This window comes from Chelonia mydas, chromosome 5 (assembly GCF_015237465.2).
Source record: "Chelonia mydas isolate rCheMyd1 chromosome 5, rCheMyd1.pri.v2, whole genome shotgun sequence".
In the NCBI taxonomy this organism is placed as follows: domain Eukaryota; kingdom Metazoa; phylum Chordata; order Testudines; family Cheloniidae; genus Chelonia; species Chelonia mydas.
In genome coordinates this window covers 90,648,450-90,675,640 of record NC_051245.2, presented here as the reverse complement: position 1 = coordinate 90,675,640, position 27,191 = coordinate 90,648,450, and the positions used below count along the sequence as shown (strand labels likewise).

The following is a 27,191-nucleotide window of genomic DNA, read 5'->3' as shown; positions in this document are numbered from 1 at the left end:
AGTTTCTAAGGACTTCTCTAAGCGAACACTTAGTGCACAGCACGCTAGTGAGGGGCAGGTTTACACCCCATCTTGCTGTGAACTAGGTGTTCACTCTGATAGCTTCGGGCTTTTCTGTCATCCTCTTCCTGCCCCACATCCCACGTTCCTCTTCAACCTTCTCTCCCCCCGCAGCCTGACTTCTTCCATCACTCCCCTCTTTCCCAGTTCCTGACAATGGAAAAAAAATTGAGGTATTCCATGCCATTAGCTAGTAAGTTCTTTGTTCTGCCTCCCTGCCAAGCAGAGACAGAAGCAGCAGTTCCACCCCTCCTCAATTACTGCAGTACTAAGGGAAGCACTCCCAAACTAGTAGTCTCTCTCACTTGTGCATACATAACAAGGTAGAGAGCTCCCCAGCAGAAGTCTCTTCTCACTTTCTCTTCCTCAGCTCCTCTATGCAATTTGATATAAGATATGTACACAGCATCCATCACCTTAAGATCTTGCCACTGGACAGAAAAAATAAAGGGCATGAGATGTAGAAAAAGCAGTCTCTGCTTTCACCTTCTGGGGCTCAGTCACTTGTAACGGAAGCATATTTAGTTTCTAGGTAAGTGGCTGAGCCCCAGAAGATCTATGTCTTGTGTCCCTTATTTTTCATGTGTAGTGCCTAGATATTAAGGTGACTGATGCTGTATACGTTCCTTATCTATGCTGCATAAAGGAGTTGAGGTAGAGCAAGTGAGGGGGGACTACCATCTTGGGAGAGCTCCACCTTGTCACATATGCACAGTGCATGAATATAGTCACACATTATATAAAGACAGCACAGTATAGAGTATACGTGCCACTCCTATATCTTTACACACTCCTCGTACTTCCTAGGATTGTGAGTATGTTTTTTCAAAAACATGCATTTTGCACTAAGCTCTGAAAATGGTTATGGGTAGTACATATTCAGCTCTTCTTATAGGGTGATCCCCAGCCCACCACTAAAAATGCCGTAAATTACAGATCCTACTAGTCTCATTATGGGCAGATGTAGCTTCTCTGCCCCTGCTCTGAGCAGCAGGCTAGAGTCAGGGTGTAGAGAGGAAAAACTAGCAGCCAGGGACTTAGAAATGAACAAGCACTCAGAGGTTACCTGACTGGGCTGAGACCAGGTTACAGACTCAAAAGGTGAAGTATGCTCAGCAGCATGGACATGGGGTAGATGCAGACTTTTAAATTGGGATTTGTCGTACTGCAGTTAGCCCTGCAAATTCTACTTGCACCAGGGCCTATCTCCCAAGCCAGAGATCAACACAGCACCTACCAAAGAGCAAAGCTAGTGCAGACAGTCTCACCACCCAAGCAGAAGCTTGAACCATATTCTTAGTGCCTATTATGTACAGAGTGGTAAACTCAGACTACCCTGGTGAAACTCAAGATGAGTAGGAGAGATAAGTACTGCTATTGCCAGATTTAACCTCAAAAACTAAAGCTGCCTCCCCCACAGCCACAAGTCTTTCTGCCACCTTCTTTTGTGCTAGTTGAAGTTCTATCCCACCTCTACTGCAACCCTAGAAATCTGGACTATGAGCAAAAATATTGTATCTAGATGGTTTTCCCCCAGTAATAAGTACATCTAATCAAAGCGGGGGCGGGGGGGGGGTGCGACAGATGACAACAGCTATGAACATATATGAGCATATGAAATATTTAATTCCATGTAACTTCTTATACTGCCCTCATCAGTATAGTGTCTGAGCACCTTCCAGTAGCGTATTAAGTGACATAGTTAATATGTTACATGGCATTCATTCTCACATCCTTTCCCTAAGGGAGGAAGTGCATGTGTATTGTAATGCTGTGTTTGGTTTTTGTGTTTTATGTACATGCTGCTGTGTGTTTCCATTAGAGAATGCGAGGTCAAAGATGTGCAACGTGCACTCTGAGCAGAAAGTCATACTCTTTGTAAATACATTTGTAAATTGCTAATTAAAACAGGCACACCTACATGGAGTGTGGAGGAAGTAATGGCACTTTCCTAGAGAACAAACTGAGCTTAGTTTCTGTGTGGATATACGAGTTTTATCTAACTTTACCCCAATTCCCACCCTCATTCCTGTAACTCATAACCTCTCTCAGGTCATAAGGACAGAGTACATGTTGCAAAACGTAAACCGTCTCAGACATATGTTTCTTCCAACAGCCGTTAATGTCTCTTATCATACGGAGGGCTAAGAAAAAAGGCTATGTCACTGTGTCTCACATCCTGAACTGGCCCCAGAATGAAAAGGGTCCTAACTAAGGAAAGCTGAACTTTTCTACACACCCTCCTGTTAGCAATTGGTGCTGAATTTGAAAGGGAAGGAAGAAGCGTGTTCCCATACGTCAAAGCTGCACTGAGATGGATAACGGAGTGAAAACACCCCCAACTTTATAGTCATACTTCCCACTTCCATCTCTACATCAATCCTGGTGAGCATGGAGTTTAAAGGACTTTTGGCCCTCCAGGATTCTGCTACCTATGGAGAATAATGGGGGGTGGTTCTGAAAGTGTTCTGACACCTGTGATTCCTTGCTTGTCTATGTAATCATTTTTCAGGAAGTCTGACTCTGCACTACTACTAGAGCAGCTCCATTGATGGTGGCAGGATTCTAGTACTAGCACAGAGAAGACTAGTATTTCTACCACCATGTCACAGCCACTAGTTCTAAGCATGTCCATACAACACAATGGTAAAGGCACCTATGCCCTTCCCGCAATATTTCCATTGTTACTACCGCTGGAGCTGTTCCAGGGGTACTGAAAAGGTGGGAGATTTCCTGAAGAATGCTTGGGAAGCACAGACACTGTTTAAAGCCTTGAAATACCTGTTTTTGCTAGAAAGAGACTTTCCAAATTCAGCCAAAATAGAAAGTCTGGAAACATTTATTGCTACGCTCAGCCTCACTGCCTCTTCATCCCCATGTGTGCTAGTGTTGCCTTGTTTAAATGTAAGCACCCAATTTTAAAAAACCCACAGCTTTGGAAACTCATGATAGCTAAGAAAATCTCAGGGTTTTCTTGGACTCCTCAATATTCCTGAATGGCAACAAAAGCAGCAGTGGCCAGAAACACCTTTTTCAGTTCCTGCTAGCTCAAAAATGGTCACCGCTCTTCAAGGATACATACATCTTTGTCGCCTCAAGGTTAAATCCACTGATTTTGGAGCTAATCTTGAAGGCCACTTTGGGTCTCCACCTGGTGCTGTATACAGCTGCTTACCCTTTAGGAAGCACAGTCCAAAAGAAATCACACTCTTGCTCTAGCTGCTCACTCAGAAGCATATTAGCAGTCAGGAAAGTTAAAGCCAGTAGCCACCTTGTAAGATATAGAGGGCCTAAGCGCTACTGCCCCTTATCTGTACGTCCACAGCCACACTTATAGGAAAATGTTTCAGCTAGAGACCTAGAGTTCTGAAGGTAGTCTAGGGGGAAGAGTGTCCTGTGGTGCCCTGGAGTACATTCTTGATTAGCATAAAGAACTTTGTAAAGTACATAGTATACCAAAACAAATCCCAGTACTAGTATAAGTGTGCAAAAAGGCCCACATTAAGGACAATGTTATCCCAGGCTTTCCAATGACAGCAGATGCCAAATGTCCCTCAAATCTATCTTTTAGACACCATACACTTCCATCCTGGGTTATGCCAACGAGAGACTGTCAGCAGAGAAGAATACGTTTTCCCAATCATTGTGATGTGCTCTTTTTTGAGCTATATAAGCACAGCATCCATGAGGCTGGAGTGTTTGTCCATGAAGCTGTCAAATTAGTTGTATCTCTAAGTTCAATAATATCATAACCCAATTGCTGGTTAGTTTCTCCTTATCTGAGTTAATTTGTGAAAAGTGAAAAAAGTTAGGATAGAGCCTGGACTATTGGACCAAGGAGAACAGTACAAAGGGGAGAGGGTAAAGCACAATAAAGGAAAGCACACATGGCTTATTTGCCAAGGGTGTCCCTGAACACTGAAGACAATACTACATTGGTTGACATTCAAAGAGTGTTCCTAACCATAAAGGTCTAGAAACTAATCAAGCAGGTATATTCTGTAATATCTCACTCCATCATGGAACTAGATTGTTACATCTGGAGTGAGCCTACAGGCTGGGCATCTGAAACCAGTTACCTAATCCACTTTGGAAGTAGTTTGGGGGACAGAGGAGCAGCCTTTAAAAACACTTAAAGCATGCTTTTCTATTTTAGACAAATATGTGCAATTTGTTCTGGAAATTGACAAGTCTAATGAATATTACTAGAATAAATTTGTCAGCACATGTACTGCTCTCAAAATTCTTCAACTAAAAGCAAAGAATAAATTTTTGTTGGGTCAAACACATAATCTTTGTAATTCTGCCCATCTCCATCTACATTTATTTGCAGGTTCAGTCATTACATCTCTAAAACATAACCAATGCAAGCATGTCCATACTGTTTTGAGATGCAGAGATGATTAGCTCAATTATGCACCAGTCTAAAGGTGATGTAAGTATTGTGTCCTTTTTTGCTTTTTTATGAGGATGGGGGGGGGGGGAAATCAGGTTATAAAATAAGAGCTGAAAGTCAAGGTATCTACTTAATCCCCAACATTAAGCAAGTCACTTGTTCTCGAAATGATGAATCCTGCCTCAGCAGCGATAACTAAAAGGAAACAGATTACTTGGGTTGTATCTAATGTAAATACACAGTAAGAAATCCCATGTAATTTAAGGTACAGCAGCAAGTTTGTGTACACACTTTTGTACATACATAAAAACTATAAATATCTGAACAGCAAAGTTTTAGCTTGTTTTTATAGGCCGGTACACTATGAAGTTTACCAAAAAGATGCATAAGTATCTTGCACTCAGCTTTCTTTTTACAGAAAGCTAATAAGTCATTGCTCTAAAACCCCCCACAAATATCACTTGGCACAAAATACAGATCACTGTTGAGAAGGGTCTAAAGTAATGCTACAGCTGCTTAGCTCTTCCCCTGCACAGAATTTTGCATTCATTTCTGTTCTAGTCTGTATTTCTGTTTTATAACGAAACATACAGCCTAGTTATTTATAGGCTTTCCAAGGATTAACTACACACTCATAAGAATAAACCCTCAAGAGGTTAACCTCATCCTCTTAAGCTTCACACACTACCATCCCAGAGATAGCTGGCAACCACAGCCAAGGAGAGAAAAATAATTCAGCAGTTTGCTAATCCTTTAGCCAATCACCTCATGCAACAGTGGAGAGCTCTTTTGGAGGTCTACAACTCAATCTGTCTTGAAAAGTATTGTCAATCCAAAAAGATACATTTCACAGAATCATTAGCAACTAATGTCAAGCTAAGTATTCACATCTGTATGCTACATTCTCTACCTTTCCAATTTATAGATCTGTAGTTCTAAATTAAGAATGTACACTTATATAAATGTCTGAATTTTATTAATGTTGCCCGTATTTAAGTCTTGCAAAATTACGTTATTGCTGACGTTGGGATAGACTAATTATAACTGTCCCTTAGCTCTTCCTGGTGTGAGCTGATAGGCATCTGATTTTCCAGCTTGCTGCTTAATCATATCTAAAAAAAAAAAATCCCTTCAAGTTCTACCATGATAATCCACTTAATCCTTTCATGCCATGATCAGGATTCTCCCCAACCCCCAAACATAGACTTCAGGCAAAGCTCTGAAATCAGTGGTGCCAAGGAGTTAACAGGTGCACCGATCCTTTACAATCAAAACCTTTCATTTAAGTATCTAGCAAATCTACTAGTTCACTCAATCAACTTTAGTGAAAAATAGTAGTACAATGAACGCTGACTGGTGCAATTCAAAAAATTACAGACATGTACAATGGCTGAACACGTACAGACATGTACAATGGTTGAAAAGTAAAATACTTAGCTCCGCCAAACACACACATGTAGTGGCTTGATATGAATAATTAGACAATCCCAACAACACATTTCAGTAACCATTAGTAAGGGGCTGTGGATGAGTATATGCACAAACACACCTCACAACTGATCTTCCAACATCTAATTAAAGAAGTTAACACTACCTGAATTATTTTATTTTTACTCATTAAAGTTTCTGAATGCAACAACGCACTCATTATTCCTCCAATCTAAATATACTTTTTCTTTTTATACATTGACTAAAATTGCCTTTACATTAGGTAGATAATTCCCCTCCTTCCCCCACAATATCTTGCAGTCCTGCTCTAAATTCAATTTTCCCAAGTAACTAAAGTAGTAGTGTGTTTGTATTTTAAAAGTGGCCTATCATGAAACAAGTCTTAAGGCTTATCTACACTTAAAATACTACAGTGTCACAACTGTGGTGCTTCAGCGTAAACACTATTTGGGCTGACGGGAGGGGTTTCTCCCAGCAAGGTGGTAGCCAGGTTAATGAAAGAATTCTTTTGTTGACCAAGTGCTGTCTACAAAGGGACTTAAGTAGGTTTAACTATGTTGCTAAACGGTGTGGATTTGCACACCTCCAAGCGACACAGCTGGGTCAAGCTCATTCTTTAGTGTCCACCAGCCCTCCATTTTCACTAAATTACAAGGTTTGGTTTTTGCTTCCCCCCCAACTCCGTATGTGCGCCCAATGGAAAAACAAACTCAGTCTTGACTCTTTAATAACAAATTAATGAGGCAAGACTGAATTTGCAAACAGTTTTTTTGAATCATTATACCATGTCACAGAATCACAATCCTTTTTTGAAAAAGGAAAGAAAATCAGTGCTCAGACAAATGCCAAGAATGCAGATTTTACCTAGTCAGGGAGAACACCTAACTCAACATCTGCTAAGAAAATGCTTAACTTTCTTCCCAACCCCAACATTTATGATACAGAAATATATTTAGCACTATGATGCCATAGGCTACTTGTTAGAGAATGCTTTGGCCTATTTGCATTTTAAAGAAGTCTTTCATGATCTTTCACACTCATAATAGAGGTCTAAACCCTTAAATTACTATTTCTTTTCTTAGCCTGAAAGACACCGCAGTTTAAGAGCATGGCCCCTCTATTGTTCTTTACACTAAGTCGGGTCCCTGAACAATACTGACAGCTGCTATCAAACTGGTCTGCGTTTACTTTCAGTGCAGCTGCTGATTGTAGGAAAAGCCAGCCTCCTGATGCCTCCTCCCCTCTGGGGAGACAGGTTGACACACTGCATGTTCAATGAAGGAGAGCAAAGGTCCACTGAATTGTCAACCCAATTTTATGCTACTCTGATTTTCCAGGATGCACACAATCCTTTCAAACAAAATCAAGCATATGTCAGAGCATGAAACTTATTGTGCAGCACAGGATAATTATTGATCACCTAAAACTGTAAAAGATCACTGACATGCATCTGATTTCTGGTATGCATAATACACAGATCTACATTGAAAATTAAAATACATTTGTACTAACTACGTGTTTATTCCCTCATTCACAACATCTGAACTACGACAGCATTGCTGAGTATTTGTTCATAAAACAAATGGAAATGCTTATACTGAAGGATCATTGGTAGTTTAAAATTAAAAAATTCTGAGGTTTCTATTAATCGGATTAACATACCTCTCCCTACCTCCAAAAATCCCTGCCCATAAAAAGTCTTATTTGTACACTGTAGTTCTAGACCTAAGAGCACAGAACTGAACAGAACACATTCAGCAAATGCCACTTGGGACAACATCATCATAGCGAGTTTGGTAAGAGGAGTTTTGCTATATAGCAAGTCTTCGCTGTCAGGACAATTTCTTAGTCTAATGACAAAGACGTTTTAATGCACTTTTTAAAAACAAAAAACAAAAAACACTCTGCAAAAGTGTCCTACAAGTTTAGTCCACTATGAAAGGACTTTTTATTCAGGATCTGTGCTCAGTGAAATTGTACACTTAACACATGCAAGAAAACACAGATCTATTAATCTTTGCCAATCAAATATTATTCATACAGTATTCCTGCATGTATATTTGATTTGATCTTCAAAATAAGGCAATTCATTACGCAAGCAAAGCACAGAGAATACTGCAGAAAAATGCAGATGTAACTTTTATTAAACATGATTAGTGAATTAACTCAGTAACAGTCAAAATTTGAAAATAAGGGAAAAAACAGGGCTCCAATTTGAAGGGGGGGTATGTTTATGCAACGCTAATCTGTCAAGTGTAATAAAGCAGCTTGAATAAAATTTAAGCTGAAAATCCACTGAACCTCCCCATTTGAGGGAGGAAAAAAGCTATTAAAAGGAAATGAAGGTCACCCTCCCAGTTTATTTCACCTAATTGACTGCCAATAGCTTACCACAGGCAAACCGACTGCAGATCTGCAATTGAGAAACTGATGAAAGGAGAGTTTTCAAGCTGAGGCTCATTCTTTTAATCCTCCCTCGCTCTTATGGGTTTTTTCCCCCACATCTCCAGTTGGGATGTAATTTTAAGCACAGATGGATTAACTGGTTCCATTGTCTGTAGACGTCATTGGACTATGGCACTGTTAATCCGTACAGCAGCATGTCTAATTATCATTACAAAGTGTCTGAGGGAACTATAAAGACCAGCAGGGCATCTTCTCACAAGCAATTAACATAAATTGATAAATGAGTAATTTGAATCCGCTCAAGGCGCTCACATATGAATAAAATCAGAAAGGACGGCTTCTTGTTTCCGCTACTTCTTTCACTTAGTCTGGAAGGGCAGAAAACATGAGATATATTCTAGACTTAGTGATGGGGAAAATGAACTCATGCAGTGGAAGGAATGCACGGTTCAGAGACTTCATTAATGCAAAACAAATGACTTGTGATTGACAACCAGTCACAAGCAAGTAGTATTAACTTATTTCAGCATAGTTAGAAGCACAAACTTGGTGAAAGGCTATTAGAACATTATGTCAGACAATTAATACTACTTCAAAAGCAAGAGAAGTTTCTTTTCATTAGCCTGCTACTTTAAAATTCATGAAAGATGCAGAAGAAAGGAAAAGGAAGAAGACTGAATAGTTGTACAGGTTCCAAAAACTCAAATGTCACAAAAAGCAGGAGGCAAAACAAAGGTAACTTAGATCAAGTAGCATACAATACCCACGATCAATAGATAATAAATCTTTCCCAAACTCCCTGGTCTTTCTTGCAGCAAAGGTTTTGATATAATATATGGGTGCAGGGAATGAAAAGCCATTCTGTTACAAAATAAGCTGCTGTTAATTCTACCTCCTCTAAAATCTGAGTGAGCCAAATCAAATAAGTTTGAGCAACAATATTAGGTATCAAAACAGAATTAGATATCAAAAAATTCTCAAGTTTATTTTAAAACGACCAAAGCAATAAGAAATGAAAGCTGGTTATACACACTGTAGGAGGTAGACCTGGAAGGCCACGTACCCCGATGATGGCATTTAGTTCAGCCATGGTCACTTGTTTGGCACGTTCTACTGCTTGGGCGACTTGCTGCTGATGCTATTTAGAAAAAATAAATAAATAAATAAAAATTAAAATTTGTGTTATCAAGCTGTTGAACAGCTATACCAGCTTCTCCTCTTACCACCCCATAAAAACACCAGTACATTAAAACCGAGACCAGAAACATTTGCAGTATGCACAGAAAGAGTTTTTGTACAGAAATTTGCACAATAAGACAGAAGCCCAGGTTATCTATTATAGGTCATCTTATGCCATTTGTTACTCATTGTTTAAGAGTGAGGCAAAAGGTAACAAACGTTGAAAACTTTTGAAGAGAATATCTTCTAGGAACTAAATCATTAGTTTCCAACTGAGATGAGAAGGTTCTGACAACTTTAAACTAGCGTCTGTTTTATAAGTCATTTATAACTCCTGCATCCAATATAATCAACAAAAAGACTAGGCAGCTTCCTACATTTAATTTAACTAGTCTAATCCAAAGCAGGTTCCAAAACTGAACAGAAGTAGTCTTTAATATGCTACAGTTGTAGTCAAGCAATGTTTTATACCCTTGAACAACATTTTGTATTTGAGTTACCAACTGTGTGTTACCTACCCAAAAATAATATCTGAATATTTTTGTATTGAAGGCCAACATTCTTATTTACATAGAACTTAACACTTGACTATTAAGTAGAACTTAGCACTGTCATTAAAAATGAAAACAAAAAATTGTTTTGTCATTTTATAGTTTTTCCTGAAAAGAATTAATTTGAGGTTGAGCTATTGTCACCAGTTTTTCAGTGTAAACTCAGATGTTAGACCAAATTAGTAAGGGGGGGTTTGCACACTTCAGCTATAACAGATGTTCCTCACACTTGAGCATTGTGATAAAATTAACATCTTAAAACTAGCTAATTTGCAAACAGAGAAGCAACATAATTGCACTTTAACAGCTGAACAGTTTTACTTACTTCCTGAGACAAAAACGGGATGACTTGTGCACAAATAGTATTCAATCTCTTGGCGATTTCTGTCTATAGAAAAAAAAAGTAACTATTTTGGTTTAAACATGGATGAGGTATGTTATCATATATCAGCTACTTTACAGGGTCATATATTAAGTACAAGCATTGTAAAAATTCATAAAGATGTCTAGTGAAAGTATAAATGATTACTAATAAGTCCCTAATCAGGCCACTGACCTAGTTCATTACTCTCGGACATCTGCTATGTCTCAAGTACCTAATCTCTATATACATTTAAGAAAAAATCTGGTCTTTATAAGTCATTAACAAGTAAAGGATTTGTTCAAATCCAACACAAGCTAAAGCCTTTTAAAAGGCAGATTTATTACTCAATTTACCAAGTTGCACAGAACAGTGTTCTATGAAAATGGCGTGTGAAGTGAATATCCTTTCATGTGATTTTTATCAGGTGCTGTAAGTTTAGACAATGCTTTTAGAGAGCAAGATGTATTGCCTGCCATGAAGAATTTACAATTTAAAAGTCAAGAAAAAAAAAGAACACAACAGTTCAAATAATGGAGAGGATGGAAAAGATACAGCAGGAAGGATTACTGAAGAGGTGCATATGAAAGAGGAGAGGGTGCTTGGCAGGTAAGTAGAGGCAGGCAGCATGACAGAAGGGCATGAAAAATGTGACATGGACAAAAGGAGCAGAAAGCAACAGAGGACTGAGAGCTGAAAGAAATAATAATAGACATGGAGGTGGGAAAAAAATTTACAGGACCTTGAAAATGAAGACTGAGAAGGTGGTAAAAGAAGCAGCTAATGAAGAAACCGATCTAATAGAGAAGGGACAGTGAAGACAGATCAGGAGGTTTTGAGACAGCAAGATAGAATCAGAAGTGTACACGAAATACCGAAGAGACAGGTGCAAGACAGGGCAAAGACTTGGCAGAGAGATTGATTTGGGAAACATCCATTTAGGAACAACTGAAATAATGGAGCAGATGAAGGAGGGAACAGAACCCTGAGGGCAAACATACAGGGGGCATGGCAAGGATAAGGAATCACTGAAGCAGTGGATAACTTATCAGAACAAGATTACAGAATTGTAAAAACCAAAGGAGAAACAGCAGAGGAGAAAATGATCAGTATCATTGAAGACAGAGTTCAGAGCTTAAGAGGCAAATCTCAAATACTTCATTATCAATTTTGCAAGACTTCCATTAAAATGGAAAAGGGAAAGGATGTTTTTACCTTCCTTCTTAGACACAGCACAGTCTAGAGTTGAGCACATGCCTGCTGGAGGACCAGGAACTCCCAAATTCTACTCCCAACTGTCATTGACATTCATCTTTTTTATTTACAGAGTTTATGACATTTATACCTCTCTACACACCTATTAATTATACAATAAGTGTCCTCCAACTTGCAGCAAGTCAGTATCAGAAAAACCCAGATCCCCGTCTGTCTGTTGATAGCAAGGATTCCCCATCCATTTACCTGAAGTCAAATTCCAATATTATGGTGAACAGAGGAACTCTTACTCAAAGATCTTAGCTGCAGCTCACAGCTGAAGATTCTGCTGTGAAGTCAATCACTGAACCTCCCCCTCACCCTACCACCCTAATGATCTAGGAGATTTTCTGCCCCGTTCTGCTCTTTGCACCACCCAGGAAGCCCAAGAGACGTGGAAGCCACCTGCAAGTTCCCTGCTGGGGATTCCCTGGGTGTACGGTAGTGCCCAACGGGTGCAGAACTGGTAGAATTGTCTGAATGCTCCCCTCTCCACAACCCTTGGCAGGGAATCCCAATTCCCAAGAAGGGGAATACACAGAGCTTAGCATCCAAGGGAACTATAGCCAGCTGATGCAATTTAAAGTAGTCCCAGGGCCCTATAGCCTGCATCAGAGCTGAAGCAGAGAATCAGGGACCAGCAGGCAGTTACTTGATAGCTGTTCCACTGAAGACTAGCACAAGCAATAGTATTCCCTTAACGTGAATTTTTTTTTTTTAAAGGGGTGAGAGGGTGGAAAGGAGGGGAGAGGAAGGCAATTCCCTTTCCTCGGAGGAGGAAGGGGTGGTTGCTTCTCTTGTCATCCTGTGGAATGGGAAGGAAAGGTAAGTGCCCAGAAACAGCTTTTTTATTTAAATAAATGTTGGCGGGGGGGGGTGGAGATAATTTTGTTTGCATTCTTAGTCCAGAAGGGCAGAGTCTGACTGGAGCCTTCAGTGATAGTGCAATCCAAATAAAAAATGAATAGCAACAGTAATATAGGAAAGCTGTTATGTGTTTGTAGCAGGTTTAAAAATGATCAAGCTTTGTTGGCCAGTTTGTGCATTATGTGCATTTTACGTAAGTGTTAGTTGCATACGTGGTTACCAAAACTCTCTTTTCAGGATGTTCCCCACATACTTGCCCCTCCTGAGATGGAGATCTGCCAGCAATTAGGATGCCAGCAGACTGCTGTGTAATGGGTTTGCATCCCCATGAGAGAGGAGTGGTAATATATAGTTCCTGATCGACTGAATGACCTAATTAAAATTAGGTCATGAGTCCTTTGTTTTCAGGATGGGAGGAGATGAGTTCTCGTTTCAGGTGAAAAGCAGTTTTGGTCAGCAGAGTAAGTCCGGGGTTCTCAAACTGGGGGTCACGAGCTGTCAGCCTCCACCCCAAACCCCGCTTTGCAGCCAGCATTTGTGATGGGGTTAAATATATATATAAAAGTGTTTTTAATTTATAGGGGGGGGCGGGGGGTCGCACTCAGAGGCTTGCTATGTGAAAGGGGTCACCAGTATAAAAGTTTGAGAACTACTGGTCTAAGTGAAAGTTCTCTGGCCTGTAATCCTTTACTGTAACTGATTAGAGATTTCGCTTTTTTGGGTTAATTATGTGTTTTTTAAAGCAAGTTTTCTAAAATATTTGGTGTTTCATGGCAGTCTCACACTTTGAGCCTTCTGTGCATATACAGGAATTAAAGAAATTGAATGAAAAATGGTTCAAAGTCAGTAAAGCAAGACAACAGGACCGCTGATAACTTTTTGGTTCCAAGTGGTTCTCTATGAAATTTAACATTCTCATGGAACTTTCAGATTTCTTTTCCCTAAAAAACCACTAAATGGGTCAGACAAATGTGAATCTCTTGATACTGGGGGAAAATAATCTGCCTTCTGACCTTACATCATTGAAGTGTTTCTACTATTTCTGAAGTCTTTGAGAATTAGTTTATATCTAATCTGTATTTTAGAATTTGTGGAACTTTAAGATATTTACACAGTTCAATCAAATAAAAGTTACCAGAGATTTGTGACATGGGAAAAAAAAAAAAAAAAAAAAAATCAATAAAAGGTTTTTGGGGTTTTTTTTTAAAAATGCACTGCTTCCACTGTTCCCCTCAACTCTTAATTCTTGATGTCACCTTTTACTGTACATTGAAAGGTCAGTTGTTAAAACATGAGACAAGGTAGGTGAGGTAGTATCTTTTATTGGACTAATTTCTTCATGTTAAAAATGGGAACTTACTACTTCAAAGGGGCACCATCAATTTGAAAAATCTCATTTTCATTTTATGACACTGGCCCTAGTATTGTAAAAATTAACATTTATTACTACAGCTGAAAAAGAAATGTCTAATTTTCAACTTTACATTCATAGGATTAAACTATGGATAGACAGCACCATTGCCAATCACATGCTAGCATAAGAGCAGCACCCAGGGACTGTTCTGGTGATGCACACGCCTACATATTTCCCAAGGCCCTGCAAAAGTGTCTACTAGAATAACCACAACAGCAAACCTGAAACCAAAGAGTCAGCATATGAACATGTGCACTGAGAGGAAGGGAAGTGAAGAGATATTTGCTCTTGGTCTCATCCAAAAGTCCCTTCTGAACCTAAACAATGGGGAAGCAAAACCCTTAACATTGTCTGGGTGTGGTTTGGGGTTTGTTTTTGTTTTTTTTAAGTTCACACCCCTACAAACCCACCCTTTGCTATTGAAGACCATAGCAATCATAATTTATAAGTCTTCTGCGAGCCCATTAGTGGTCTTTTGAGGCCCTTCCCTCCCATCTTCCCTCAACTTCTATGGACATGCCCCAAATACAGTATTAAGCAAAGTAGGTATTTTGGTAGGGAAAATGGAACAGTAGGCTGATGACCCCATTTATTGTTCATTTCACCAAAATGCCTGGAAATTGTTTTAGATCAGGGAACTAAAGGATGAATAGTTAATCCAGTTATGTAATATCATGCACAATCTAGCTTGCCTTCGCTGCCTATTGTATCACCTTTGCAACAAGGTTCATGAAAAAGTTGACTCCATATCTATAGAGTGAAATTCTCAAGGGCTGATAAATCAAAACCGATTTTCACCAGAATATGCCAAGTTTCAAGAGCTTACTAACATAGGAAAAAACAAGTTTCACCCATCACAGATTTGACCATCCTCTCAAATCAAACAAAACTTTGTTTTTAAAATGTCTCTTCAGGAACATATAAAGCTTGGAAAGTTTAAGCTTCAAAGATGAAAATGACTAAACCATGTAACACATATACTGATGAGAAATAAATAGTCATCATGTACATCTAGCCACAACATTCACAATTCCTACAATATCCATAGATAATACCACAATATTTAACATATATGTTTACGTATACGTATACATATACATAACATATACGTTTTTCTATTTTGACATTATTGTAACAATGATTCTCTATTCAGACTCGTGTACCAAATGAGTAATTTTCCTTTGCACCTGCCTGTAGGGACCTTTTAAAATACAGAAAGTTAGAAATTTCAGTTCAGAGAAAGAGACTGTTCAAGTATCCACCAAAAATCCATTAACAGCTAAATTGATCTATTAAAGGGATTATTTAATACCCAAACTATGTCAGTTTCCTCTCTCAAACACTGGAAGCACGACTAGTGACCACAGTACACTTAACTTCGCCCCAGCTCCTCTGAAGTCTTCCTTCCCCAAGGGTTTAAAAAAAAAAAAAAAAAAAAATTTCCATGAACTTAGGCTACCTAGAAGTATACAGGTAATGAGTTAGTTCAGTTTCTACATATTCACCTCCACCACGTTATTACCTTGTAAAGAATATTAGTTGCTCATTTAGCAATTCAGGAAAGAACACGAGTGTATTCTGTGTTCCAATACAATTGCCAATTGTGAACATTTCAAATGCAGATCCAGGGAGGACTACAGCCATTTAAATCCATTATTGTAAGAACAAACTCACATCACAATTCTCCTAGAAAGAAATATGCTTGAAAACCAGAACTCAAATCCTTTAAGAGAGTCTGAATGGTTTAGCTAATCATGACGTAAGTCACCAATTTTTGAGGCTTATAAAGATATATATTTATATTTAGTCATCTGGAAGTTGCTAAAAGTGTTCTTTTAACAGTTACTTGGGGGAAGTCTCCCATTTGATGCAGCTATCCTCAGATTGTTTTAACTGCCCTATGTAAGCCTGAAGACCAACAATGAGGGGTAAAAAAATTCATGCAGAAAGCTACTTGTGCACAGACATGAACACTAATTGCCCATGTTCTCTTTGGCTCACTGGCAAAGCAGACTGCACAGGCCTGCATTGCATGTGAAATCTCTCGTATCTGTATGGCAGCTCTTAGCAGAACATCTAAAGTGCCCTTAATTGTTTATGTTCTTAATGCAGAGCCTCTTGAATACATTCATTTTTAATAGCAGGCTTGAGTGTGGGGCCTATCAAAGAATGACAAAGCAACTCCATTCATTGGTTCTTGCTGTTGCAATGATGGTCTTTTGATTTATTTGCAAATGACAAGCTTGTCAGACCCCTGATTCAAAGTGCTGCCCTCCTTTTTGAAGCATCATTAAAATTAACATGAAGGAATTCAGCTGCATTTTGCAAAGTGAAGCTGAGCCTGCAGTGTTGTCTTCATATAATTTTTTTGTCTTGGTTCCTTCTAATTAATGACAAATATTTTGACCTAACTGTTGCTAAGCATAAGTGTTTGTATTTTTAATGTGTCATTTTGCTATAGTTGCATTCTTGACATAAATGACAAAAAACAAAGCAGCCATGCTTATTCCTGTATAAGATTCTGTCATACAGATCTTTTTAAGCACTTAATAAAGCAGTGTTTGTACCCATACAACAGTATTTATTTATTCCATATTGTAAAAGGATGTTTAATACTAATAAAATTTTTCACAAATGTCTGATCCAGCAGATGATTCTGTACTCTAAAATACAACCTGCAAACAATTTTTCTTGTTTATAAAAAAGCATAATATACAAGCCCATGCTGAAACCAACCGTTTCTTTTGGAAGCTGCTAGTTTTTGCTTTGGAGGTGAAAAAGGAAAAAGCACAATGTAATCTTAAAAGACATCACCCCCATATCAGGCCTTAGCTACACAAGAAAAATACTTCAAGTTCTCACCATTACCACCACTAGCTCATCTTTCCTAGTAATGTTAGAAGAAGCCCTAGGATAGAGGGCACACCAAGCATTTTGAATCAGTGTTACACAAGTCTCCTCTGACTGGGGCAAGTCAACATATAGCATAAGGCAAGTGAACTTTTTACACTAGGGCACCCAACATAGGTAACACTGTAGGAACTAACCATATGTTAATAATGCAATAATTTTATTTATTAAGAGTATTCTACAAGTATACTTAGGGCGTAAGTGTCCTTAGCAACAAGGATCCATAAAAACCACCTCTAGCCCTGTAAATGATAGATCTCAACCAACTTTATCTTAAATCATATATTTGGAATATTTAATAAGACGTGTTAAATATTGTCATTCAATACCATTATCTGTTTTCAAAACATACCTCAAAACTTAGAGCCCAAATTGAAAAATAAAAAAACATTAGCAGCATATCATGTAGAAACAGTGTGGTTAGTGTACTTTGTGAAAAGAGAAGTCTGCCCCCATAGATCTGAAAATAGCACTCCATAGGTCACAAAACTAGATCAAGATATTAAAGCATTCAGTCTGATTCTGGTGTATGTTAAGCTTGTGAGAGCAGGATTTTGCATGCCACATTTGTGGCCTTTTAACCTCCTTATAATTATTCAGTTTTCTATGCCACATTTCATATCCATTTTAGAATGCAATGATAATGTGGAGATCAGTTTAAGAGGAGTAATAGGAATAAATATCCAAATCTCAGTTATTTAGTCTTCTTATAATATAAAAAGCAAATTCTTTGCCAAAGGTGCTAGAGTCTAAAATATAAAAACCTGATATTCAAAAAACACTTGTCTTTGCTTGAACCTACAGTCTACGTTAAAACAAAAGATCGCTACAACTACAGATGTTCTGCACCTTTTCCAAGGACAAAAAGAAAAGGAGTACTTGTGGCACCTTAGAGACTAACAAATTTATTTGAGCATAAGCTTTCATGAGCTACAGCTCACTTCATCAGATGCTATAGCTCACGAAAGCTTATGCTCAAATAAATTTGTTAGTCTCTAAGGTGCCACAAGTACTCCTTTTCTTTTTGCAGATACAGACTAACATGGCTGCTACTCTGAAACTTTTCCAAGGACATCTGTGATTCGAACAAGTTTGCGTACTATACATGAAGTCTCTCCAGACATAAAGTTGTGCAGGTGGCAGACAAAGTTGGGCAGATGGCAGAAAAATAAAGTTATTCATAGAAAGTGTTGCAAGATGACCATTTGCAAGACTCCCATTGACTTCACTGGGACCAGGACTTGACCCTTACTGTGGCTTATCAAGAGCATACTCTTATGTATTCTTTGTAAATCATGAAATAGCAAAAATAATCTTTTACAGGAATTACTAGATTAAACCCGTTTTAGAGTAAGTAGTCACTAACATATTTCAACTGTTACACCAGAATTCTATTGTAGGACAAAAGCAGCTTTAAAAAAGTAAAAACAAAAAAGCATGTGAAATGCAGGCATACAAGTGATAAAATCTAAAAGAAGAAAACTGGTCCTATTGTATCAAGTCTTTGCCCGTTAGACCAAAGCTAATTACATTTAGAAGTGGCCTTAAAAATAAATTTAGTGACTAATCAAGTTATCCAAATTTATCCTGTTTATAAAAGGCATCCTAGTGTGTGACAAGGTTGGAACTAGTATCTTAAAGAAAAAACCACACACAGACACACACACGAGGCCAAAATTAGAGACTGTCAATTCAAGTTTACAACAGCATTAGAAACTAAATTTAAGTACTCTGCCTTCATTTGTACTTCCCACATGGAAGGCCAATCACAGCACTGAACTTCTGGATGAAGGAAAGTACTTCCAGCCATTTATACTGTGTAACCCTAACCCACCAGGGAATAAAGGTCAATGCTGCACTCTTGGTCATTACTGAATCATTTGAGATGATCTGTGGAGAGGATGAGATGAAAATCGAAGGATGTGAGAATGTTGCAAATGGCTTGACCTCAGACCAATTTTCATCTCCATCTGTCTAACAGACGTGGATAAAAGCTCTTTATGGGACTCACTTGACTGTTTTAAATCCATGCTGGAAACCAGGAATCAGTTAAACATTGCATTAATAAAAAAAATAGTTTCACACGTCACAATTCTGTTTACAAATTTTATTCTTCATCAGTCGAAGTTCAGAGGTATGTATTTTCTCATATTCCTGCAGCATTGCTGAAAAAGCAACACAGTACACATAGAGAAGCTTTTATGCTTTTCAAAAAATCAAGATCCTAAAAACAAAAAATGTGTTCATAACTCGTAAGTCCCCCCACCACCACAAAGAGGCATTTCCAAACTTCTTAGTTTCCAGTATGCCTGCTAAAAAATTGTTATTTAAAGACACTAAAAAATGCTAGTTGCAAATCTTTTTTTTTTTTTTTAATATAACAAGCTGAAAACTTAAATCATTTGAGGCTTTTTAATATTTAAGTCTAACACTCTATGAACTCTGCTGTTCATAAGCATTATTGAATTCAGGTTGAGCATTGAGATAAGCATATATTATTAATAACCATTTATTTACAACTAATACAGGCCCTTGTTTTGGCAATGGCTGCAAAAAGAAAAAAACATGAAGACAACATGCCATTTAAAAGTTGAGGCCCCCACAGTATATCAATGTCAAACAACAGCGTGTCAAGCTAAGATTCAATTCAGGTAAGTGCCACTGCCAAATTTTCTTGTTCCCAGACGTGCTTTAAGATTATTTTATTGCTTAAAATTTAATTTGTTCCAACTCGCGTCTCCATGACAACGTTGGCTAACCCTGCAAATCATTTGGGTAATTGGATATCTTATCTTTCTATTGCTCTCAAATCGAATGATTCTGCTAGAATTGTAACAGCCAATCAAATTTACAGGCCCCCTGAGTAATAGACTCAGAAAAGTAGCCACATTCATCTCCTCTTTACAGCCATATTAACCAGTATACGACAAACTGTAGAAGTCAGCTTTTAAACTATATTTTAACATTATAAACACTGTCATTACTAATATTCTCACCAACAGGAGGGATGAGGTTTTTTTACTCTATGAAAGGAAAACTATCTAATAAGCAGCAAAGGGTACTCGTTTCAAATAAAGGGAACAATTCCTGTATTTGGGGCAAAAGCCAACAGTTTAACATGACAGCTAGTAAATGTTGCTCCGCCTCTGCCCCGGGTTTGTATCTGTACTCACTTTAAATCACAAGATCAGGCAGCCACTAGATGATGAGAGTAAACCTCGGAAGATGACATCCTCACATTTGCTTTAATGTTTCCCCACTGAAAATGTAGGGTGCATGTAGTTTGTTTGGGAAGTAAAAATATCGGGATCTCTATTAAAGTCTCAAAGCATACTATGTATGTTTCACAATGCAGAAAATTTACATTTTTGATTCCAGACCCTAGGCTACATTTTTCTGAAGCCTCTCAGATGTCAGTTTAAGCTATAGAAAGGCCAAAATATTCCAAAGTATATATATGATGCACAAGTCAACTGTTATATTTATCAGATGTGGGTTTGGACTTCATTCAACTTTAAAGTACAGTCACTGGATACATTTCACTTTTCCAATTCCAATTTTCTCTGTAATAGCACAGTGAGCTGCTCTGCAGCAGCTATTGACCAAGCACTGTAAACAACTGCCCATCCCACTTTCAGCTGTAAATGCTGTTGAACCCAGGCCAACTGGCAGGAATGAGGAACACTTTAGCATCTTGACAACAGCCTTTCGCACATCTTTAGTATGTCAGGCCTCTTTTTAAATTACGCTTAACAGAAGGACACTTTTATCACCACATCTCCCTTCTAATCCAAATTTTCATCATGTCCCACTTCATGAATTCTGACTTAACACTCAGGACTTATGCACATTCACAGAGGCCTGTAACTAGCCTTTCAATTCCACTGTTTTGTTTCAATATCTAGCCTCGAATACACATGGAAGTTTTCTTAGGCCTCATAACTGAATAGATGTAAAACGAAGCTTCGCCTCTGGTCAACTGTTTATCACCAAATTCTCTTCTTGAAGCACCAATTCCACCTAGTTGTAACTGTCCCCTCCTAGGAACAAGAGCATCTCCAAAGCCATCCAACATGCATCCAACTTAAAAGCGCAAAGAACTTCAACCACAAACAGTCCCCCCCTCCAAAAAAAAAAAGGGGGGGGGGATACAGTATCTCTTTCAGCTAGATGCTGGTGCTGCAGTTAGAATCTCTACTTTCTATACAGCATTTGATTCCCATTGATGCTGGTCCTTCACATTACGGCCCTTCCTTTATAGGAATTAAAAGGACCGAGAACTGACATTTTACTTCCATCTGCCTTCTCCCTCTTGGACATCTTGTAACTACTTTAAATCTTACCCATTTTACACTGATTGTAGCCAGTTCTAAATCGCCTGTCATCTTTAGTAACTCTTTCATGTCTACCCTATGCTTATCATAGAATCACAGGACAGGAAGGGACCTCGAGAGGTCATCTAGTCCAGTCCCCTGCACTCATGGCAGGACTAAGTATTATCTAGACTATCCCTGATAGGTGTTTGTCTTGACAAGTAGACCTGGCCCATATACCAGTCTACATAGTCATACCCACACACATGCACCAATGTGCACGAATTCCCTCTGAAGCTTCTAGAGAAATTTCCTGAATCAGGAAGTAGCAATAAAAAAAACCCAGAAGTGTTGCACAGCTGGGGAGACCTCAGAGTTTTTCAAGTTAGATCATGAACTCTTTAGGCCAAATAAGCACTTTTATGGTACCTAGAACAATAGGTTTTGGATCTTGATCGAGGAGGTCCTTTGGGTGCTATCAAAATCCAAATAAAAGATTAGAATGCTGGTGCAGTTTGGATTTCAGTGGAATAACTCAGACACAAAGTCATCAGATTTGAGGATCAAGAGAAGGAGCTGCTTGGAGTTAGTGTAACATAAGGAAAAATTCACACTCATACCACAGAAACCAGTATAGCCATCCCCATGTACATCAAAGTATAAAAATAACACACAGAAAGTCTTTACTGAAAGGTATGTACACTAATTATGCAACTTTTATACATGTACACAACAGAATGACAATATATTACCAAGGGGTGTTGCAAATTTAATAACCAATTACATTTAAAGAATAAAGATTTTCGGGCATTATTAATGGTACCAAGAAAGAAGCTAAGTGAAATGTTTACACTGGCCATGTTCCTTTAACAAGAGTTAAATCTTTCAGTTTAGCATTGATTTTGAATCTATTAAAATCCACATGTTTCTACACTGATACCAATAGGTCATGCATGTGAATGCTGCCTTAAGCTACTGCAAACATAAGACTCCATGAGCAAGAGTGGCAGTATTGCAAACAGTTTGCCACATGGAGAATACCTGAAATCTTCCATATTCTATTTTACAGAACTACCCAAGCTAACTAATTTCCATCATTTCTTTTAATTAAGCTAAAAATAAAACCTTAACGGCATCTACTAGAGGGCAGAGTACAACGATTGAGTTTATCAGAAGATAAGCACTTCTAAAACAATTTTAGAACTAGGCAGACTTAAGCAGATTGTGTAAAACCCAAAGCTTCAGTTATAGATGCCCTTTCCTTATCCTGACCTCCCAATAGCTGGGTTTTTTTTCATCTCATGTGCTTAATACCTGATCAAGATGCAGCTAAACAAACAGACCCATTCTGCTCCCCTTCTCCTAAACGGAAAGCTATCTTTTTGTTTTCACTCACTAATCCATAGAAGCTTTTCACATGGCACAAATAGAGGCAGCAGCATTTTGTTCTCTAAATCAATTTTCTCCTCAGCCATCAACTAGATGTTCCGGCACAGAGAAAGAACAGTCCTTCCCTTCTAATTCAAAAATCCATACTGCCATTGCCCTTGCAAACTGCTAAACAAGCAGTATCGGCAATTCACTTGTGTTCTGTAATATATTTACTGCAAATCCCAATGGCTTGCCTCCTAATGCAGTTTTCTATTGTGTCTATTCTTGTCAATACACTGACTGGTCACCTTACTTGTAAGTTACTTTGACCAACTGTTTATCCAAGACATCAAAAAGCTGCAAGAGGAACAAAATCATCAGTTGGGAAGAAACTCAGTTTGCAGCCCAATATCTTTAGCAGCTTAATTACTACTTTGCCAAAGATGTTTTGTTTTGAAACACCTACCAGAAAAGTACAGGCCACATTCCAGGATATAACACAGGCATATCCCTGGTAAAAATTTTGTTTTATAATTTAGTTATTAACACCAGTTTACTTAAGTCTGCAAGGAAACTGATGAATCAAAGTACAGGTAAAGCTGTGATTAGTTCTGTTTGTGTCAATGAAGGCTTGCTGCATTTTCTTGAAGTTGGCTTAGGTGTTCTTTTTTAAAAAAAATAAAAGTTTCTCTTTTACTAACAAATGGATTGCTGAATTCTTAAAACGTTGTCTAAATCAATTTTTTCCCTGACTTGTCAGATATAAAAATTAAAGTTACAGCACACTTACGATTGAAAAATCTAATGGCTCATTTTTAAAGGGACACCAACTTGAAAACAAAACAATTTTCAGTTTCTTCTGCTTCCAAATGCACTGCGGATAAGGGAGACAAGCCCCATGGAAAGCTTGCTACCATCACATTGTTAACTCCGTACAGTATTCCAATTCCCACAGGCTGCGTCTGTATTTAAACTGTAACCTCTCTGAGACAGTGACCATCTGTTTGTTTCATGTTTGTACAGCGCCAAGTGCCATGGGGTCCTGGTCCACGATTCCTTGGTGCTAAATTTATCTGAATAATAATAAAGTACCCATTTGTTTAACTTGTGTTTAAATCTGGTGCAACTGCCGAGACTAGTTAAAAGGACTGCAGTAATGGTGTCTGACAAAGTGGCAAGCTACCTACTTAGAAACGGATGAAGACTACCAGTTCATTTAGCACAGTCCACTGAATAACTGACAGATAGTAGTAACTACATCATTGACCTGGGCAAGCCAATGAGCAAGAGGTGAAATGTTCTGTCTCATTACCAATCCTCTCAGCTTTCTAGTACCCAGAGCTCAGATTGGGTATACAATGATGACTGCGCTCATTTAGAAATGTTGATGGTTCTTTTATATATTAATCATATTTGTAAAGTAAATACAACATTTTGAGAGGGGAAGAAAGTCATTATGATCCTATCTTGATGTTTCCTTTAAGACACAAACAGATTCTGTGTATCTTAAATTTCCAATAGTTAACAAAGCCACTTAATGTCATTACACAGCATCAAAATCTTTAGGAAAAATTCATAAAATTATTGACTCCAATAATTAAAATGCAATTAAGAAAAAAAGGCAAAAAATTAAATTTATCTTTAAAACCCTTTCAACAATATCACCATCCTATTAAAGAGCTGCAGAGAGCCAAGTAAGCCTCTTAATTCTCCTCTATTTAACCCACTCCTGGAGATCGTGATGTTCTAACGAGAGAGTAAAAGACTTGGGTCTTGAATAAAAAAGTGATTTCACATGACAGACTGAACTAAGTGGACATTTAACTCTTGTACTATTGGTTAGTGTATATGCAGTTAAGGGTTTTATTATTTTGCAAGAAGAAAGGCAACAAGCCAAGGAAAGTGGAAAGACACATTTGCCTGAAGGCAGGTCAAAGATCACAACTCAGAGACCCACTTGTCAATTTTAGGATGGCAGAAACTCACCACACACTGTAGTAGTTGATATAACTTTGTCAGTGGCTTCAAAAGTGATGGCTCTCTCTTTGGCTGCCTGCCACTGAACAAAAGCTAATCTTACACCTAAACAATTTGGACATTAAACACACAGGAAGCTTTATCTCCTGCCTTATTCCAGAAGACGACAGACATGGCTGATGAAAATAAAGAGACATTGCTCTAATACCCGATGACAGCAGCCCTTCAAGTATAATATGGCTATTAACACCCGACAGACAGTATGCCTCGGCGCCAGCAGCTGCAGTGCGTCCATTGCTGGCCATGGATGTCACAATAGGAAAGAATTGAGAATGAAAGTTAAGATTTAAAAAAAAAAAAAAACATAAAATGCCTCCCCATCATTGGAATGTAATGTCCTAAAGAGTATAAAATCTACATGCAATTCAAGTCAATATATCCTGAACATCTTCTCACCTCTGCTACACACATCCAAACACTAGTTGAGAACAATTCTATAGGAGTTTTTTTGTTTTGATTTATTAAATTGTTTTGTGTTTCTTCATTTCTATTTATTTTAATGTGGATACCTATAAAACAGCATAAAAACCTATATTAAACAACGTAAGGAGTCTAATGTAAGTGTACCAAAGCTAGTTCATGCCAAAAACAAGAAAGGAAGCTACAAACTGAACAGTGAGGATACATATATTTAACAGACACTGCTCACTAAGCACGGTCCGTGCTCCAAGGCTGAAGTAAGGCAGAAGTCCTGGGAAAGGCATATGTAATTAAAAACTACTGTAATACATATGCACACGGGGCAGAGTAAAGGCTGTAGAGGCAACCTTAACTTTGCCATTTCCTGACCTGCGTGCTTCACTTTCTATCTTAAGCATTCTTTTAATGCAGTACATTTTAGAATATTTACTTTTTAAAGGGCTGTTTATACCAACATTCAAGCCTTTGTGAATTTATTCCAGACAATTTATTATAAACTCCTGAATTAAAGATAATGGAACTGTTGATACAACATTAACACATAATATCTGTGCAACACACCAGCTTTTACACGAAAAGACACGCTATAATTACATCACTTTTTATTTGGGTGACACTTTTATTTTAACACTGGTGCAGCACTTCACTGTGTGAAGTGCCACTGAAGTAGTATAAAAAAAATTCATCAGACCAACGCTCTGAAGGGCTTCACACAGAGCAAGGGTAACATCTACACAGGAGACAGGCCTTCAGAACATTAAAGCTTGTTCAATGGAAAGTTTCCCCATCACTGCATTTTTCTGTAACAAAGATGTTGTCAGAAATGACAATTTCTTGTGTCCCCTGATGATGCCTTGCTAGCATTTGGTTATAAGCCATAAAGCAGGAATAATTTCAGCCTGTCAGGAGTCTAGCTAATGCCCAGTTTCCCCCTAGAGAGAATTCCTGTCAAACGTAATGAGAGCTCCAAAGGCCCTCTCTACAACATAATGAGCACTTAGGCCATGCTGGTGATCAGCCAGCAAAAAGCATCAATTTGAGGCTGGCTACACTCTAGGGACTAGACGTCACCAGTTTTAATAAGAATTATGATTATTATCTACCAAATGCCTCCATAGTATTTGAAATTTAGAAGGATGTTTTTCAATTTAAGACAATTTATACTGAACTGTAACAGTGCTATTTTGCAACTCTGTAGTTTAGTTCTGAATTTGAGGCTTTAAAGCAGTGGTTCTCAAACTTTTGTACTGGTGACCCCTTTCACATAGCAAGCCTCCGAGTGTGACCCCCCTTATAAATTAAAAACACTTTTAAAAATATATTTAACACCATTATAAATGCTGGAGGCAAAGCGGAGTTTGGGATGGAGGCTGACAGCTCGTGACCCCCCCATGTAATAACCTCACAACCTCCTGAGGGGTCCCGACCCCCAGTTTGAGAAACCCTGCTTTAAAGATTCTGCACTCAAGTGGAAGATTGGATATGGAAGTCATAAGAACCCACTAACACTAAAGCAGCTTATTTTCTTGTCAATTTTCATTTTTTGGATTGCCATGCACTTCCCAAGTTTGTTCTTTCATCCCTAAGATTATGATTAAACAAAAACAGACATTAAAAATCACAATATTAGGCACACCCAAAACATACTACCTTTCCCAGCTGGACTATCGCAGGTTATAATACATTATTTCATTTATTTTAAAAGTTTCTATGCTATATCACCACAGCAAACAAACATTACACACCATTTATATGTAATCATTAAAGCCTGGCAATACACAGAAGCTATGGTCAATGTGGAAATATGAGCTCTGACGTTCCTTGATTTTGTGGACTTAACTTTAGAGTGACAAAGGTTAACGTTTTTAGTGCATTTATACACTAAATGCATGTTCTCATCAACTGTTCCATTATTTTAAATCCATCTACAGGATAGTTACAAGAACTTTTGATCCTATTATAAGTTTATGTAATACTTGTAGCAGAAGAGGTTTGCCTTTAGATATTAATTTTAATCATAACTTATCACCAAGTCACAATACACCATTAAGTTATTTGAAGAAAAGGAATTTTTTCCACTGAGCCCAAAATAGTTGCCTGAAGTAAAAAACTGACAAGGTTCCAAATTTAAGTTGCAAAAGAAAAAAAAGAAAAAAAAATTCATTCAGCTCTAGATCTAATCTGAGCGTCACAAATGGTAGCA

At 38.1% G+C, this 27,191-nt stretch overlaps 1 protein-coding gene across 4 annotated transcripts in view; it reads right to left on the bottom strand.

The window, feature by feature from the left end:
• The window catches only part of TLE1 (TLE family member 1, transcriptional corepressor), a 97,895-nt gene that overhangs the window by 61,209 nt on the left and 9,495 nt on the right, over positions 1–27,191 (bottom strand). For 3 of the 4 annotated variants that reach the window (XM_007065536.4, XM_043546498.1, XM_043546496.1), the window contains 2 exons: positions 10,367–10,429; positions 9,345–9,449 (listed from right to left, as the gene is read on the bottom strand). In XM_007065536.4, the coding sequence (XP_007065598.1) occupies positions 9,345–9,449; positions 10,367–10,429 (168 nt within the window). The remainder of the gene's footprint in view (positions 1–9,344; positions 9,450–10,366; positions 10,430–27,191) is intronic. The other variant, XM_007065538.4, reaches the window with a different exon arrangement.